The sequence below is a fragment of the Staurois parvus genome, unplaced genomic scaffold, assembly GCF_062004578.1.
Source record: "Staurois parvus isolate SC_StPar_1 unplaced genomic scaffold, SC_StPar_1.0 ptg000365l, whole genome shotgun sequence".
In the NCBI taxonomy this organism is placed as follows: Eukaryota; Metazoa; Chordata; class Amphibia; order Anura; family Ranidae; genus Staurois; species Staurois parvus.
Genome location: NW_028318161.1, coordinates 7,665,659 through 7,683,321, shown reverse-complemented (window position 1 = coordinate 7,683,321; position 17,663 = coordinate 7,665,659). Strand labels below are relative to the sequence as shown.

At 40.6% G+C, this 17,663-nt stretch overlaps 1 protein-coding gene across 1 annotated transcript in view; it reads right to left on the bottom strand.

Annotated features, from left to right (window-relative positions):
- Positions 1-2,922: 2,922 nt before the first annotated feature.
- The window catches only part of C5 (complement C5), a 98,557-nt gene continuing 83,816 nt past the window's right edge, over positions 2,923-17,663 (bottom strand). Inside the window, exons 31-41 of the mRNA XM_089685259.1 lie at positions 17,114-17,176; positions 15,451-15,529; positions 14,843-14,906; positions 11,777-11,876; positions 10,361-10,435; positions 10,173-10,278; positions 9,712-9,798; positions 8,794-8,883; positions 7,912-7,995; positions 5,569-5,707; positions 2,923-3,198 (exon numbers count right to left, since the gene is read on the bottom strand). Coding sequence (XP_089541385.1) covers positions 3,066-3,198; positions 5,569-5,707; positions 7,912-7,995; positions 8,794-8,883; positions 9,712-9,798; positions 10,173-10,278; positions 10,361-10,435; positions 11,777-11,876; positions 14,843-14,906; positions 15,451-15,529; positions 17,114-17,176 — 1,020 coding nt within the window. The 3' untranslated portion in view covers positions 2,923-3,065. The remainder of the gene's footprint in view (positions 3,199-5,568; positions 5,708-7,911; positions 7,996-8,793; positions 8,884-9,711; positions 9,799-10,172; positions 10,279-10,360; positions 10,436-11,776; positions 11,877-14,842; positions 14,907-15,450; positions 15,530-17,113; positions 17,177-17,663) is intronic.

Below are 17,663 nucleotides of genomic sequence, written 5' to 3'. Positions count from 1 at the left end.
ATAAGATATGTAATGAAAAATTAAAGGTTTTGCTTTAAAATGTTATTAGCATGCTATAGCTGTTAGCAATAATCACTGTGTTCTCCCGGCAGGGACAGCTTCCCCTCTGGGCCCCCTGCTGGGAGAACACATTAGGTCTGCAGGAGGGATTCCCCCATCAACACTAACTATGTTGATGGGGGAATCTAGCGATTTTTTTCCCCTCCAACCTGTGGTTACAGGTAAGAGAATTGCATCATCTATGCCCTGCTTATGGCATCCAATCAAAAATTTTTTTCTTAACAGGTAGTATCCAATCAAATTTAAACTTGTGTTCTCCTATTGTTAATACAGACAGTCTTTTTTCTCCATCATTTGCAATCCCTTTGATGCACTCTGGTGATGGTTGCACTAGTTAAGCTCAGATAGCGCCTTAAATGGACTGCCAAGTGGGTCTCATGCCTGCATTTTTTTGGGGGGAGAAGAATGTTTTTGTGGTTTGGCAAAAACTGATAAACCCATGGAAAATACAAAGGCATTGGAGGGATAAGATGAAACACTGGAGGAAAGCAATGCGAGGTTTTGATTACTAACATGTGTGTGTGTCGGGACTGATGTACATTTGCGGGAACCTTCCAGTTTGCACAATACACATACTTTATCCTACTCCCTACAATCATGTCATTGCAGAGGGATTTTAATTTTAAAAATGTTGTAATTTAATATTAATAACAAAATGCACACTAATTCAATCTGCAGCCTATATGTTCTAAATTTGGGGAATAAAAACTAATATCAAATGTCAATCTGAATACATTTTGGCCTGAATGTTTAAAGAAATTAAATGTTTTCATTTTTTATTGGATATGTTTTATATCAGAAAGTAGAAAATATTGTGGGTTGTTTTCAAAATGTTTGGTCTTTTTGGTAGAGTGTTGCATGACTGAGCAATTGCCAGTTAAAGTAGTGCAAAGCTGAATAGCAAAAAAAATGTCTTGGTTATGAAGGAGGTAAAACCTTCCGAAGGTCAATTGGCTAAAACAATACTTTATTTATTAAAAATAAAACACCCATTAAAAACATAGTTGAAACCACGTATCCAGCAACCTGAATGCCCCCTTTCGTGCAAAAAACATATAGGCTACAGTCCATAGAACCTTTATAAGTAGTGCAACTGCACCAATAGCTGCCCCTCTGTACCCAGTGTACATGGTTATGATATAGAATGTCTTTCAGTTGAGAAAAAACCCTAAACAGAGGGAATTTATTTATTTTATTTCAGGTACTTATATAGCGCAGTCAATTTACGCAGCGCTTTACATATATGTTGTACATTAACCTCAGGAATTGGGGTACAAAAGAGATAAAGAGGATTGATTTATAACTGGTAAGCAAAGGAGCATTGCGGTATAAAAGATCGATGGAGGGGATTGGAGTACAGTATATGAAGAGAGAGTTTGGGGTGGAATGGAGGGACAGTTTGATGATGGGTTATGGTATGACAGAGGGGAATTGGGGTACAACAGAGGGATGGAGGAAAGGTTGTAATGACCATATAGGAATGCAGGGTGGAATGAAGTATAAGAACTGTGGGGGGATTGGGGGAAAATACATTGGACAGGGGGGATACTGGAGCACAATAGAGGGATAAGGAGAGGATGTGGGGAAAATATAGGAAGAAAGTGGGGTATTGGGGGTATAATGGTAATATAATGGTCAGAGGGGGATTAGACTTCAGCGGAGGGATGGAGGGGTTGGGTGGTCCATGACAAAGATAGCTGAAAGTTGTTCATAAATAATTACGGTAAATTTAGCTACATATTTACAGGAGGGTTTTCTTCAGTGCAGTGCATCATTAGCATAAATCTTCATTTTTTAACGTTTTTGGAAATTATCCAAACCCCTGACGCAACTGAGTTTACAACTATGAACGTTCCTTGGCTTCCCAGACAAACTAATGATAGTGCCATCTGGAGGCAAATGACATATTGCTATTTTTAAAAGATTCAGATTAACATCTTCCTTTTGCTTTGTTCAATATTCAATATGATTTTCACATTTTAAAGGCTTTTTTCATGGTAAATAGAGAATCAAGTCATATTAAAAATAAAATATGTTGTCCTTTTGTGACTTTCACAAGGCTTTTGTAAAGCCCATTATAGGGCTGACCTGATATTTATTAAGCAATGTACTGTATGTTCTTTGTACACATACACAACACGTTGGCATGCTACAAGCCAAACTTAAAGCACGGTACTGATTATTATTATTATTATTATTATACAGTATTTATAAAGCGCCAATCGTTCGCTCAGCGCTGTACATTACAAAGGGGGACAGAACATGTGACAGAACAATACCAATACAATGTGATACACGAGGGGTTCGAGGGCCCTGCTCTTTCGAGCTTACTGATAACAAATATTGCACTTTATAGTAAATTACTGACAAAGATCACCATACCAGACACCCCTGTGAGGCAAATGTGCAGATTTCAGTGATGGCCAGCAAAGATTTTGCTGCTTTCTGCCTAGATGACGCACAGAATACAGATATTGATCAAGTCTGATAATACAGTGTCATGTGTGATGAAACCTGACCAGTACAGCACTGGGGTTAATTTACTACATTGGCAAACTGAAGCTTAACTTGGCTTAATAAATGCACTGAAGCTGCATTCATTTTGAACACCCATTCATGTGCAAGGGAAAAAAATATTTTAAATTTTTTTAAAAATTATTTTATATTTTTTATTGCTTAATATCGGGTGATTGAACTGAACACCGCTTTACCTTATTTCCTAGGGTTTTGTGAATATTTACTTTGTGAGATTTACTTTTTACTCTTGAATTTGTATATTTACCACTCCCCAAAAAAATCCACAAAACATTGTAATGATAATCAGATCTGCAGGCTCATAACAGAACGTTGACTGGGACAAGCTGTAGAAACGTTTATCTTTATTATTTACACTGACCAATCTGATTTGTTTGCAGCTAGAATACAATAGATTATTGGTTATAGAAGAACAAAACAGAGAAAATGAAATATGCAAAACAGTAATGGGTCAGGGTGTGTAGAGAAAATTATTGACATCCCTCCAACAAAATATTCTCTGAGAAGTCCTCCAGTAAAGCCACAAAATTCTTACACTGCACGCTGGTGCAGGAATCCGGCCACCACTCAATCCAGGAACTGGAGTCCAGCGGATACTCATACCTGCAACAATTCAGATGGGAAAATGGGTCAAGTTTAGCAGAATATAGCAGAATTAACCCTTTTTCTTAGTGCTGGACACATAATTTAGGACTATAACAATTCACAATTCTGAAAAATCTGCAGTGCAGCAATGACCTTGGAGCGGCTCCAAACTGTTATTACCACAAGAAAATGTTATTGACCACAGAGGGCACCAGCCACTGTGTAAGCAGGTGCTTCCAAGGGGTTAATGTTTTTTCTATGCTGACGTAAGTTCCTCAGTTATCTGGGTCACATCTGCTATCTTTCCTGTAAAACTGTTACATTGTTGTTATGTGCACTGTGACCTGCTAGATGGATGGGTCCAAGAGGAAGCAGTTAATGTTAATGGCCAAGCTTTCCCACCAAAATCCTGGGATCCACCGCCCGCTACTGGTTATCCCATATAAATAGAGGCTCTTTTGTGCCATAGGGAGAGGCCTCACTGTAACACTGCCAAGATGTAGGCTGTGATTCTGCTGGACTTAGCCCCAGCCTGGGGTCAGTCAGAGTTCCCTAGGGGAATGGGAACTTGGGGACTTGGGTATCTAGGATGGACTGATTGCCACTCATGGACTCTAAGGCACTCTTTGCTACCTCCTAAGGATTATTTGCCTTTATGGACTTTAGCCGTTAATGGACTCTAAGGGCTCTTTATTGTTACTCAGGTATGATTACCCAATGGGCACTAGAGCAGCTATGTAAGGGACTGTATATGAGAAGTTGTCTTACAAGATCTGTACCTGTATGCTTGTCTTTCACCAGTAAAGACTGTTTGTGTTCCATAAAATGTCTGGTCTGAAGTCTCTCTCTAAAGTGGTGCATTGCATTGTGTATCTAGAACAGGGCTTGCAACCAGGGGACAGTTAGTTGGAGGAGATACAGTACATTTTAGTCCAGCATGTTCTCTACTGTCTAGCTCAGGCTATTTTGCAATTGCTAGAGACAACTGTACATGTATCATTGCTTAGGCAACCAGCCGGCCAGGAAATGGGTGACTTGGCGTAGGGTGAAGGTTACACCGTAGTGAAGGGGTGTTGTGTTTGTACACTTCACTAGCAAATGGATCCCCACATATTGCTACCGGACCCATGGCACAGAGTATCTAGGGACCTAGTCAGGGAGTCACAGGAGAGTGAGTTATGTAGAAGGGCCCTGGGAGAGAGAGATAAAGCAAGCACATAGTTACAGTGTGAAGTTCATTTTCTGCATCCATTAGTAACTGTGGACATGTCACTGGGTGACAGGAATTGCTAGGTTGGTGATATTAAAGGCAATTTGTTTTTTAAATAACAAGCATGTCATACTGCCCTGCTCCGTGAAGTGGTTTTGCACAGAGCAGCTCCAATCCTCCTTTTCTCAGGTCCCTTGCCGGTGCACCTGGCCCACCCCTCCTGGTACGTGCCTCCAGAGCAAGCAGATTTCTATGGGGGCATCCAAGCAGGCTCGCTCCCGAGCTTCTGCTCTGTGTGTCTATTCACACACAGAACCTCAGTGCAGTCTTGCCCCTCTCTCCTCTCATTGGCTCACTGGCTGTGCCTGCTGCTGTCATAGCCAATCAGGAGGTAGAGTCCCCTGAGAGCTAATGAGGTAAGTAATAGGGGGGCTTGGGAGGCTGCTGCACACAGAAGGTTTTTTACCTTCATGCAAAGAATACATGAAATTAAAAAAACCTTGAGCCTTTACAACCACTTTAACAGTACAACAAGTTAACGCTGGGTTAATAGAGGGTTAACAGTGTTTATTGCGTCTCACTTCTAAGTCTGGAGTTTTTCTTTAATGCTTATTTCGCGTGACCGCAAACTCCTGCCTAGAAACTAGGAAATTAGCAAGTGTAGATCTTAGTGTCCCCCACTAAGGTACCTAAGCTCCGCCCACAACTGCACCATCCCCACATCAGAACTAAGACCTAGAATGTACAATGGAGTGACTACAAGGACCAGATTGTGTCTACATCGAATGCTAATGTTCTAAGCAGATTATCCCCTATGGCTGGCCCAGTGCATGTGCATGCCTGTTCTACAGTTTGTCAGGGAAAGGAATGGTTTGAGAATGAACATAACATAGAAATCTCACCACCAGAGACCCCAGAGATATAAGAAACCAGAAGGTGAAACCTGGAACTGAAATATAACTAACTAAAATCTAACTAGTCAAATCAATGCTATTCAAAGCTCTTGTGTGACTCCACTCTCAAAGAATAATAATATGCAGCAGGTGTCACACAACAGCACTAATGGGCTACCATGACCAACACTAGAGGAAGGCGATAGCCACACATGAATGTGAAGCAGCCAGTGCGGGGCATGGACAGAGATTATGCTTCAAGTATAGCAGCAAAAAAACACTTACTGGAACTCTCGCTCTTCCCGGATCTGGATTCCGTCTTTTCCCATGATCAGGTACTGCTGTCCTTTTTCAAGTTCAAAGCTGCTGCATGTGTTCTTCTTGATGAAGCGAATCTGTTTGTTTACTTTGACCTGTGCAGTGCCTGAAGGTGAGAAGATAACTCAGGAGCAGGCATAGTGTGCTTCAGAAAAGCATATGGTGTACTAATTGACATGGTAGCAAATGGCATGAGGACAGCAATTCCCTAAAGAATTATCAGCTGCAGTGCAGACAGGATGGATTGGGGTTGAGTGGTATTGCGTGAAACTTTTTTGTGATTAATTTAAATACCTCATCTGGAATATGCAGTTTAGTTTTGGGCACCAGTTCACAAACAGAACATTGGGGAACTGGAGAAAGTACAGAGAAGGGAAACCAAACTGATAACAGGCATGGAGGAGATCAGCTATGAGGAAAGATTAGAGGAACTGAATTTATTGTCTCTTGAGAAGAGGAGATTAAGGGGGGATATGATCAACATGTATAAATACATCAGCGGTTCATATTATTATCATTATACAGGATTTATATAGCGCCAACAGTTTGCTCAGCGCTTTACAATATAACAGGAGACAATACAGCAACAATACAGTTCAATACAAGAGGGTTAGGAGGACCCTGCTCCTTGGAGCTTACAATCTAGGAGGGAGGGGCTAGTGGTACAAAAGGTAGTAACTGTGGGGGATGGACTGGTTGGAAGAGTAGAAGATTCCAGTATTAGCTGAGGGCAGGATAGGCTTCCCTGAAGAGATAGGCTTTCAGAGATCGCCTAAAAGTGAGCAGAGTAGGCAATAGTCTGATAAATTGGGGTAGAGAGTTCCAGAGGATGGGGGAAGCTCTGGAGAAGTCCTGGAGATGAGCATGGGAGGAGGAGACAAGGGAGCTAGAGAGTAGGTGGTCTTGCAAGGAGTGGAGAGTACGGTTTGGGTGATATTTAGAGACAAGATCGGTGGTGTAATTTGGGGCAGAGTTATAAATGGCTTTATACGTTATTGTTAGTGTTTTGATTTTTATCCGTTGTGCAACGGGAAGCCAGTGGAGGGATTGGCAGAGAGGGGAGGCAGATACAGAACGGTTAGTAAGGTGGATGTAGTGAACTCGGTGTAGAGTTATTCACTTTGAGGTCATCACAGAGGACAAGGGAGCACTCTTTACGTCTGGGGGAAAAGACAGTTAATCTCCAAACACAGAAAGGTTTCTTCACAGTGAGAGCTGTGAAAATGTGGAAAAGAGTCCCTCAAGAATTGGTTCTGGCCAGCTCAGTGGATTGCTTTAACAAAGGCCTGGATTCTTTCTTAGATACACAGAATATAACCGGATACTAACATTTATAAGTAAAGTTGATCCAGGGAATATCCGATTGCCTCGCGGGGGATTAGGAAGGAATTTTTTTTCCCTGCAGGATTAAATTGGATCATGCTTTGCTGGGTTTTTTTTTGCCTTCCTCTGGATCAACTGTGGGTATAGGATTATAACTTTTTTTTTTTTTTTTTTAATGGTTGAACTGGATGGACGTTTGTCTTTTTTCAGCCAGACTATAACGTCCTTACACTTCAACTTACAAACTGACCTCAATGCACTATTTAATTGTATCCACCAATACTATCAATGAGTCACTGTGGAAGCATAATGCATCAGTCCCCTGATCATATGATTACTCTATATTATTTCTTTTAGTTGTCAGTGATCAAAGCTAAGATTACTTTACAGTGAATGGAAAACAATCACATTGTATATAGTCTGGGAGAAATGGCTTTCCAGCTGAAGACTGATATCAGCCTCCAACCTATGTGTATAGGTCCAAGTACTTAGCAAACTTTAATATGTTCAACTTAGTACGCAAGGTGAGGGAAGCCGCGTAATCTCAATTGAAGACAATATTTCCAACAATAACTTGAGGATTCCTATTGCTGTTTTGGGCTACAAACAATGGCCACCATGTGGATCTTTTACTTCAGTGTAATGAGTAAACAGTGTGTGTGCAGACTTTACAAAATCCACATTCACTATCACTAGTGAAGATGCTTCTATTGAATAGACCTTGAAACCAACAAAACAGTTTGTCTTAAGAAAAACAAATCACTGCCAATCATCAGCTTAGAATAAAAATAAAAATTTTAATTGGGGAGAAGTGCCTAAAAAAATGCACTAAGATTGATGGTGGCTGTTCTGAGAAGGTCTGGCCAAACTTAAAAGTTATCCAAACGTCTGCAGAAAAAAAAATATGATTTTCATAAAATGCATTAAACTTTATTTTTGAGTATCTCTTCTGCTTCCTACCCTGATTTATAGCCCTGATATTCTCACCTTTGTTGAATATGTCTATGATCTTTGCTGTGTATTTCAGGAAATCGCCATCTTCATCCAACTGGACAATCTGCACTTTATATGCTGTATGAAAAATGAAAAAAAAAATCCAAATTCAATGAGAATGTCAGTGTATGTTCATAATTCATAGATCTGACAAGCAAGAAAGAAAAACTACACCTAACCTGAGATTAATAAGTATCACATTTTTATCTGGTATATCATGGCAAAGAGTACTTATATTCATACATGATAGAGGGTTGGGGGACACAGAATTGTTTATTACTTTCTTATCGGGTAAACAATCAGACATTGTCAGTAGACACCCCTACATACTGCCCTAGGCAGCCCATACATTATGATTTTTTTTCATTCAACCAACAGGTTGAACGCAAACAAAAATGCCTCAATTCCCTCTAATCCCTCTCACTGTGCTATTGTATTCTGACAGCAGGGAGTCTTCCCTGACATCAGAATATAATGATCAGTGTTTCTGGCTATAGTGGTGCTGATTGATTAGAGAAACCCAACAGGTTGTTTGTACATAAGTCGATCAATAGATCGCCTTGTGTACAACCAGTTGGCCCATACATGGATCAAAATTTGGCCGGTCCCTGCTGAACCAGCCAAATTTTAATCCATGTATGGACAACTCTCGCCTAACAAGCCAGCAGGCCTCAACAATGTTTTGTCTGGTTTTTAGCACAGTCCACCGGTCACCCAATATATTGAGAAATGTCCATATTAAAACAGCATTTCTGCCACTGTGGGATATCTTTTCTCCTCTACATTTCTAATGTGTTGATGTAAAAACTGATTTAATTGCTGATGATATACTGCAAGATCCAGTATGTATGTATGCCAAACAGCAGCTGTTCTCACCGTATGTCACATCACCCTTGCATGCAACATTCTTTCTTTGATCTGCTGTTGTTGTCACGTCCAGTTTGCTTTTCAGATTGGGACATGCACCTGCAAAAAATAGATAGGAAAGGATTATGACTTCTAATACAGAATTGGCTCTAATATCTTCCTTAAAGTGGAACTGCACAGCATCTGAGCACCACAAACCAAAAATGCTATTTAGTTCATTGTTAATATTCAAAGCAAACTCAGCCATCTATCCATGTCTCCATGCTTTATTTTGCTGAGAAATCATTTTGAAAAACACCCCCTGGCATTTCTGGCAGTGGCCATCTTGAGTAAGGGCAGATAATTCATGTAGAATTTACTTCCTGGAATTCATTTGGCCTTAGCTCAGGCATTTGCTGAGCTGAGAACCCTCCCCTCCTGAAGACCGCTGGGATGTTTGACATCATTTGCCTAGGCATGGAAACCAGGAAGTAACTGAAGAAATGTAAAAAGGGGCAGCACAGTGGCTAAATGGTTAGCCTGGTTGGACTAGGGTCGTTGGTTCAAGTCCCAGCCACAGCACCACCTACCTAGAGTTTGCATGTTCTTCCCCCAGGTACTCCCACACTCCAAAGACATGTTGGTAGGTTAATTGGCTCCTGTCTAAATTGGCCCTAGTATGTGTATATATGAATGTGAGTTAGGGACCTTAGATTGTAAACCCCTTGAGGGTTAGGGACTGATGTGAATGTACAATATATATATAAAGCACTGCGTAAAATTGACGGCGCTATATAAGTACCTGAAATAAATAAAGTTTAAAACAAGTAAATATGATATACTTTCCTAGCCATTTACTAATGCTAGCAGAATAAGGATTAAAAATAGTCCATGTTGATTGGGAGAGTGAAGTTCCACTTTAAAGTTGCTACATAAAGAATAAATTACCTTCTATACATTTACACGTGTCCCCTGAGCAAACTTTCACCAGATTGTCATCAGCATATGGATTGTAGAAGGCTGTACACGCCTGATCTAGTGCCACAAAAAAAAGAGAGACATGTAGCAGGCAGTTGTGGAAATCAGAGGGCAAATTTTCGGTGCAGATTACTTCATATGGCAGTTCACACAGTAACAGTAATGTGGAAAAGCGACGTCTCCTTCCATCAGTCCTAAATGACCAGAACACTTAAATATGACTGCCTATTACAGATGATCACACTGCACTTGGTATTAGTGAATAAAATGGTAGTCAGAAAGCAGCTTCAGTAAGTCAGTCAGTGAATTGCTAGCTCCATCCAGGAGACATTCTGAAAAAGTCAGAAAGCCCACTCAGTGGACCTCAATTCTGAGTCTCCTGCTTTGATGGCCAGAGTTGCTCTATACACATTTCCTTTGACTCCACTTACCTGGTGCTCGGAATTCATACACTTTAAAGATCCCTGGGCTTATTAAAGCTACTTTGAACATCTTCCTGACCAGCAGGGTGGCACAGATGTACTCATCAGATTCAATCTGTGTCAGAGCAGAGAGAACAGTGACATTTACTACGAGAAACATCAAGCTGAAGCTGGCTCGACCTATGAAGATGACATACCAAATTAAAGTGGAGAACAACTTTTCCATCTTCCAGACTGTAATCCACCACATACTGGTCCACTCCGTTCATGAGCTGCAAACAGACAGAAACCGTTAATGAAAAAAGAACGCACTTAAAGAATAACTTCAAATTTGTTGAGGAAAAAAAATTCTATTCTGATCTATGTACAATGCAAGGATTTTAACAAACTTTGTATCAGAGACCTGTTTCTGATCTTAAAATAAAAGCTGTATGTTCAACCGTGTCCTTGGAATATTGAATCCTGGATGGGAATGTCTGTGTTCAAACTAATCGGCTAATGCACTTGCAGTGCGCTAATGGGGAAAGTTACAGTGTCTGCAACCCTTAAGAAGTAATTTACCCTTAGGGAGTATCTCAACGAAAGTATAAATCCTATTGCAGAGGATGCCTAAAATTTGACTTGTATCTGTGTAGACTTCTGGGAAAATCAGCAAGACAATTACACAAGCAGTAAATGACATTTCAGGGGAACGTTCTGTACACCAACTTTGTACAGAAGGCCTGCAGGTTGCCATATTGATTTATTGAATTTTACAGAAAATTACAGCTCTGCAGATTGAAATTTAATTTTTAACAACATTAAATTTGAATATGGCTTGAATATGGCTTGTATAGCAATTGTATGTGTTATTTTTTTAAATTTCCTATTTATATTTACACAAAAGTAAAGTTACCCTTTAAATCCTTTTGCACTATAAGTACAGATAATCTATATCTACATCTAATTTTCTACAGATGAACTCTTTTCTAATTAAAAATTAGGGCATTGTTTTTAAAATACATAAGTAAAATTTTAAAATAAAATTGCTTTGGATATACTGAGCAGAACAATGGAGTAATGGTTAGCACTTCTGCCTGGCAGTACTAGGGTCATCAGTTCAAATCCACGTGCCTAGAGTTTGCATGTTCTCCCTGTGCCTGCGTGGGTTACCTCCAGGTACTCCAGTTTCCTACCACACTCCAAAGACATGCTAGTAGGTTAATTGGCTCCTGTCTAAATTGGCCCTAGTATGTGTATATGTATGAATGTGAGTTAGGGACCTTAGATTGTACACCCCTTGAGGGTTAGGGACTGATACAAATGTACAATATATGTATGTAAAGCACTAGATAAATTGATGGCACTAAATACCTGTAATATATAAATACTGAAATAACTATATTCATACCATTTAATCTTCTTTCCTTGTGATGTGAGACCAGCCAACATAAAACCTAGTAGTACCCTTATAAACTATGTACCTCTACCTGCCCCCTCTGTATGTAGAAAATTGGTAATTTCCTACCTCCTAGAGCTTCCTACATATGCTAATAGTTTATAAGCCACCTTGAATGTCTTACTGTCTTTCACAAAATGGTTTATATTGCTAATTCCTGTCTGAAAATAATCACCTCATTTAAGCTTTTTTCATCAGCTAAGAGACCAGTAACCAGCGTAATCTCCATGACCGCCTGCCCTGAGACAGCATTTTCATTTTCCTTTGGTTTATACCTGAAAGATAATTATACTTAACTTCAATGAGCTGAAAAAAATGTGCCCAAAAATGTGTGTACATGTGTAAATCATTTTATGTCTGCGGCATCCATCTGTCACCCATCCAGCAATCCATGCACCCATCCAGCAATCCATGCCCCCATCCATTTATTCATCGACTATGCCTTCCTCCACCTTTTTACCATCCATGCATCAAAACAAAAATCTATCTATCCACTATTCATCCCTCCATCATCTAACCATTATCAAGTCAATAATATATTCACCACCCATTTATCCAAAGCTGAAACTATTAACTTTATCAACCATCCATTCATCATCCACAAGTCCATTCCTCCATCCATCCAAAAGTCCATTCCTCCATCCATCCATCAGCTAACCACTATCTATTAATTTACCAGTCACCCATCCAGCAATCCATGCCCCCGTCCATTTATTGATCCACTATGCCTTCCTCCATCTTTTTACCATCCATGACCCATCCATTCATCAAACAAAAATCTATCTATCCACTATTCATCCCTTCATCATCTAACCATTATCAAGTCAATAATATATCCACTACCCATTTATTCAAAGCTGAAACTATTAACTTTATCAACCATCCATTCATCATCCACAAGTCCATTCCTCCATCCATCCATCCATCCATCCATCCATCAGCTAACCACTATCTATTCATTTATTCAACATCAATATATGTATCGCTGGATTCATTCACCCACCCCCAGACATCCATTCATCCATCTTTTAGTATATATTGCCAATCCATTAATTAATCCACCATCCATCACCCATCTTTTCGCCTATCCATTCATCATCCTTCCACCAACTATCCTTCCAAAGTCAATCATCCATTCATTCTTTATTTAATCCCCTCATTCATCCTTCCATTATCCATTTATCAATCAATCAATAATTCATCCATTCATCATGTATTTACCATCCATTCACCATCTATTAACCATTCATATATTATTCAATATCACAATCATCCACCATCCATTATCCATCTATTCTTATAGCATTCATTAATTTATCATTCATCAACCCTGTCCTGCATGAGGGTAAAGCTACTGAACTGCCATAGCCACCAGCTCTGCTTTCCCTTGCACTACAGAGTTGTTGGTATGGCTAAAAATTAGATTGCTTGACATGTATGATCAGATTAATAGGCGTTTACCCTCACTTTGGAGAGATTCCATCTAACTTTCTGTTGTTTCTGTAACAAATCTCCCTGATGGGATACTATTCAGCAAAATTAAATCTGGAAGAAGTTCCAACATTTCCTACTCTTTCCTGCCCCCCCCCCAAAAAAAAAGTTATGTCTTTAAGGGTTCATGTACACTGCAGCTCCTAAACTGACGTTCAGGAGCTGTGCAGCGTTTTTTTCAGCAGCCCCTGAGCTCTCCCTAATGTTTCCTATGTGTCCATGTATACATAGTCATTTACAGTCATTTACAGGCAGATGAGTTTACAGTCGTTTTTTTTAAAGCACCAAACTTGCATTCAGGAGTAGATTTTACCAGCGTTTCAAACGCCAAACGCTTGTAAACGCGTGTAAATGAGGTTAACTGCATTTATTAGCGTTTGCATTTAGAAGTGTTTTTTAACTATTCCATGTCCAAATGCTGTCCGAAGCCTTTTTTCATCATCAGAAATGCATTCAAAGCGTTTTCCATGTATTCAAATGGACCCGATACACCAGCACAGTCAGTTCCAGGTTTTGTGTGAAGGAAAAAATGGTAGAAAGTGCTGCATTATGCTCATGATGGGATCCATAGTGAATACAACCAGAAAAGACAGGCCATCTCAACGCATACTGCTCTCTTTGCTTCTGCTCTCTCTATTCCTCTCAAAATGTCTGAAATAGTAAATTTTTTTACTGTTTTTCAGTGCATTCTGGGCATTTGGGAAGGTCTCCTGGGGTTATCTTTTAAAAACGCTTCTAAACGCAAACGCATATAAACGCGCATAAACGCGGTATGCAATCACGGCTAAACTTTTTTTTAACGTACATTTTCCAGCAGTCAGTTTCCATGGTTCAGAAGAGTTTTTCAAATGCCCCGTGTACATGAGCCCTAAGTATAATTTGAACAATTCTCCGTGTACAGTTTTCTCTTATGTGAGCTGAGCTAATTAGCTCTCAGAATACCTGGCATATGCAATACTAGATACTGCAGTCATATGGTATCTATCAGCCACCTCTGGACACATAATCCAAATCCACAGTTTGATTTATAATTAGAAGGTCATACTTTTCTTGTAGGTAACAGAAGTACACTTACTTGTGCACAATACTTACTTGTGCACCTCTGACTAAGAATCAGTCAACAGCAGGCTAAAGCCACTGTTGGCTAAGGTCACAGAGGGGCTGCAGGCTCTGGAAGGATCCCGAACATAGTATCGGGATCTGCATAGATGCCTGAGCGGCAGCAGGCTCAGCCTCTCAGAGCACCACTGACAGCTAGAGCCATCCGCTCTTCCATCCTCCCCAGCCCAGTGCTCCAGCGAGCATTGGAGGGGCAGAGCAGACTGCTGTGCAGACTGTCAGTTACCGATTCTTGGCTCCAAAATGACTGAGAACTGGGTGATCAGCAATCATTTGACTGCTCACTTCTTGGGCTTAGAGCTGCAAAATGGAGATGAGTATGTATATTTATTTTTTTTAACAACCCCAAACTTCTCCACTGTTGGAGACATGTCAGTGAGTGGTGAATTTTGTTACTAATGAATACAGCATTTAGAGGAAAACCTGTAGTCTAGATCTACTTATGATTACAACAAATTAACTAAAGTTTACAGTGAATATAAATCCAGAAAATGTATGTTACTGATACCAGACTATTCATAAACTAAAAAAGTCAGTTGAGAAGAGCTATGTTCAGCATAGTACAGATTACAGTACCACAGACGTTATTGTATGGTAAAATTTTAAAGTGTTACCAGTTGTAAATTCTTACTTTGCACAGGCTTCCAGGAGCAGCGCCTGTGAGGTATCATCACTGAATATTGACTGCTCTTCAGCTAAAAATGGTGGAAATAGAAAAGAAAAACTTGAGTGGTGGACAAACAGTACAGTAATGAGAGATAGTTCAGAAGCCTTGTATTTTTATAAATGAAAATCTGATTGTAGGTGGAGCTCAGGACATCATCTGCCTACCACTCCACCTTGGCCAATTAGATGAAGACTTGTATTCATTGATAAAAATAGAAGGCTTCTCCTCAATGGCAGGGAGGCACCAAGACCGACCCAATCTATATCCAGCAGCAGAAAGGAATCTTATCCAAAGAACCAAACAAGCAGATCTTGTGACTGATTAGATATGAATTGTTAGACACATTTGTTGGGTGTTTGGAAAATGCCATACATTTAGAAATATTCATCACAAGGGGGTGTTAGGAGGCAGTGCGCCCCTCAAATAAAATAAAGGTGCCACCGCCAATATCATTTATGCAGCATCTCCTGTTATATCTTCCATAGCAACAGTAGCCCCCCGTTAAAGGTGTCATGTTAGTATCTGGAGCAGCTCTGAATGTATGCAAGGTGAAGATATCACAAATAACATACGTGGGAGTTTCTTCTGAATTTTCAAGTCAAAGCGGCAATTTTCCTGAGGGGGACTGATGATGTTATAGACAGTCTTTACCTGCAAGATGCAAGAATTGGCTGTAATTAGTGACATGGATACAGGAAAAACATATGACACACAGCCTGGCACACACAGACAGCTTTATACAGTTACATTTGATGGCTGTCTTATATAAAGGGCAGCTTCACACTGCCCCAGTGCTTTCCCACTTCTCTTTGGGCAAGGCACAGCTAACACATGGGTTTCATGAAGGTTATCTTCTCTTTCCTGTGGACTTCTATGATGTCCTGTGGTTTTGGTACAGTTTCAGAAAGTGCACCAAAGATGCAGCATGCAGGAGTTTTCTGAAAACACACCCAAACCATAGGACCTCATAGAAGTGTACAGGAAAGAGCAGCTAACCTGCACGAAAACCGCGAGTTAGCAGCAGGGCAGTGAGAAGCCACCCTTTAAGTTTAGGGCTGAGAGCCCTGCACCATCCAAGGAGAGGGGATGGCTATCTGCCCCTGAAGGAATGTGCAAATTACAAGGCAATGAGGTGGGATGGACAATGACAAGTAAGTTTCTGGGAGGTATATTTAGACCTGGTTCACACCTATGCATTTTTAGTGCTTTTTGCATTTTACAAAAACTCACTCCAGTCCGGTTAACATGGTTTCCTATGGGACACGTTCACGTCTATGTGTTTTCAGCTGCTGCGTTTTTGGAAGGGGTCAGGGACTTTTTTTCCTACAGCAGAGTGCAACATGCATAGGTGTGAACCAGACCTTAAAGCAGTGGTATAACCAGATGCTGTTATCAGGGGCATATTTACCACAAGGCAAACAAGACATTTGCCTATAGTGGCATTTTTCAGGGGGGCAGCACACCCCCCAGGAAGAAGGGACTTAAGCGGCATGGGGACCAGGTGGGATCCGAAAGAGGCTGCGGGCAGCTTGATGGTGTATGCAGAGCCCGACTCTCATTCCCGGGGATGTCCGGAGCTGTGAAGGTGAGTGTCTTTCTCCCTGTTGCAGGGAAGGGGGGGTGTTTGTGGAAGGCTCTCTTGGGTGAGGGAGGAGTTAGGGGGTGTTGGTCGGTATCTCCGCTGGGGGGGCATCTGATTTCTGTGTTGCCTAGGGCAGTAAAAAACCTAAAGACACCACTGGCTGTTATGTCAGTTACTGATGGAGGCTGGTGAGCTGGCCAACCCATCAGCTCATCAACCTTCACCAGTAATGAAATCACAGTGTCTGGATGGAACACTCCTTTAAATAAAGATTATTTAGCTGTTGAAACAGATGGCAGACTATCAAAATACTGTGATATCTGCTGCGTTTGCTCTAGTATTTGTCAATTAATTCTACTTTACATGGACTCTTTAACAAAGCAGCATACCTGTGTGATTAGGCTCCCATAGAAACAGCCTCTGCCTTATACTGTATACTTATCACAGTGCATTGAGTCAGTGGACAGGATAACCATCATTGCCCCAGAACTATTATAGAGAATGAGTCAATGGCTGCTTTCACCGCAAACTAATCACACAGATGTTTTGCTTTCCTTCAAATAATATGCATGGCGCAGAACGAATTGCATGTAAACAATCAAACAGCTGAGAATGCAGCTCTGTCTGGCCTTGCTTATACATTGTGTACATACGTTTCCTGTAGCAATACCATAGGCACTCCTTGTACTGATAATCAGATCTTCTAAAACGGGGACCTGGGGGGAAGAAAAGAACATGCGTATTATAGATGACACAGTCCACTGTAGGGAGGAAACAATTACATGTTTATCCTATGGGAGAATAAAGCTGCTGCTATGCCTTCCTTCCTCATAACCCCTTTTTAATGAAACTTGGTGCTGTGTAGCCACATGACTATAGCGCAGGAGGATGAAGCATAAGGCCCCATGTACACGGGACACTTCTGAACAATGGAAACTGACTGCTGGAAAACGTAGGTTAAAAAAAGTCTGTTTAGCCATGTTTGCATACCGCGTTTATGTGCGTTTGCATTTAGAAGCGTTTTTTAAAGATAAGCACAAGAGAACCTCGCAAATGCCCAGAATGCACTGAAAAGTGGTAAATTATTAACTATTTCAGACTGTTTCAGAGAAATACAGAGAGTAGAAGCTGAGACAGCAGTACGTGTTGAGATAATTAGGTGTGAGTTGCTCATTAACATTTCTTTTGTTTCCAAGGGTGGGA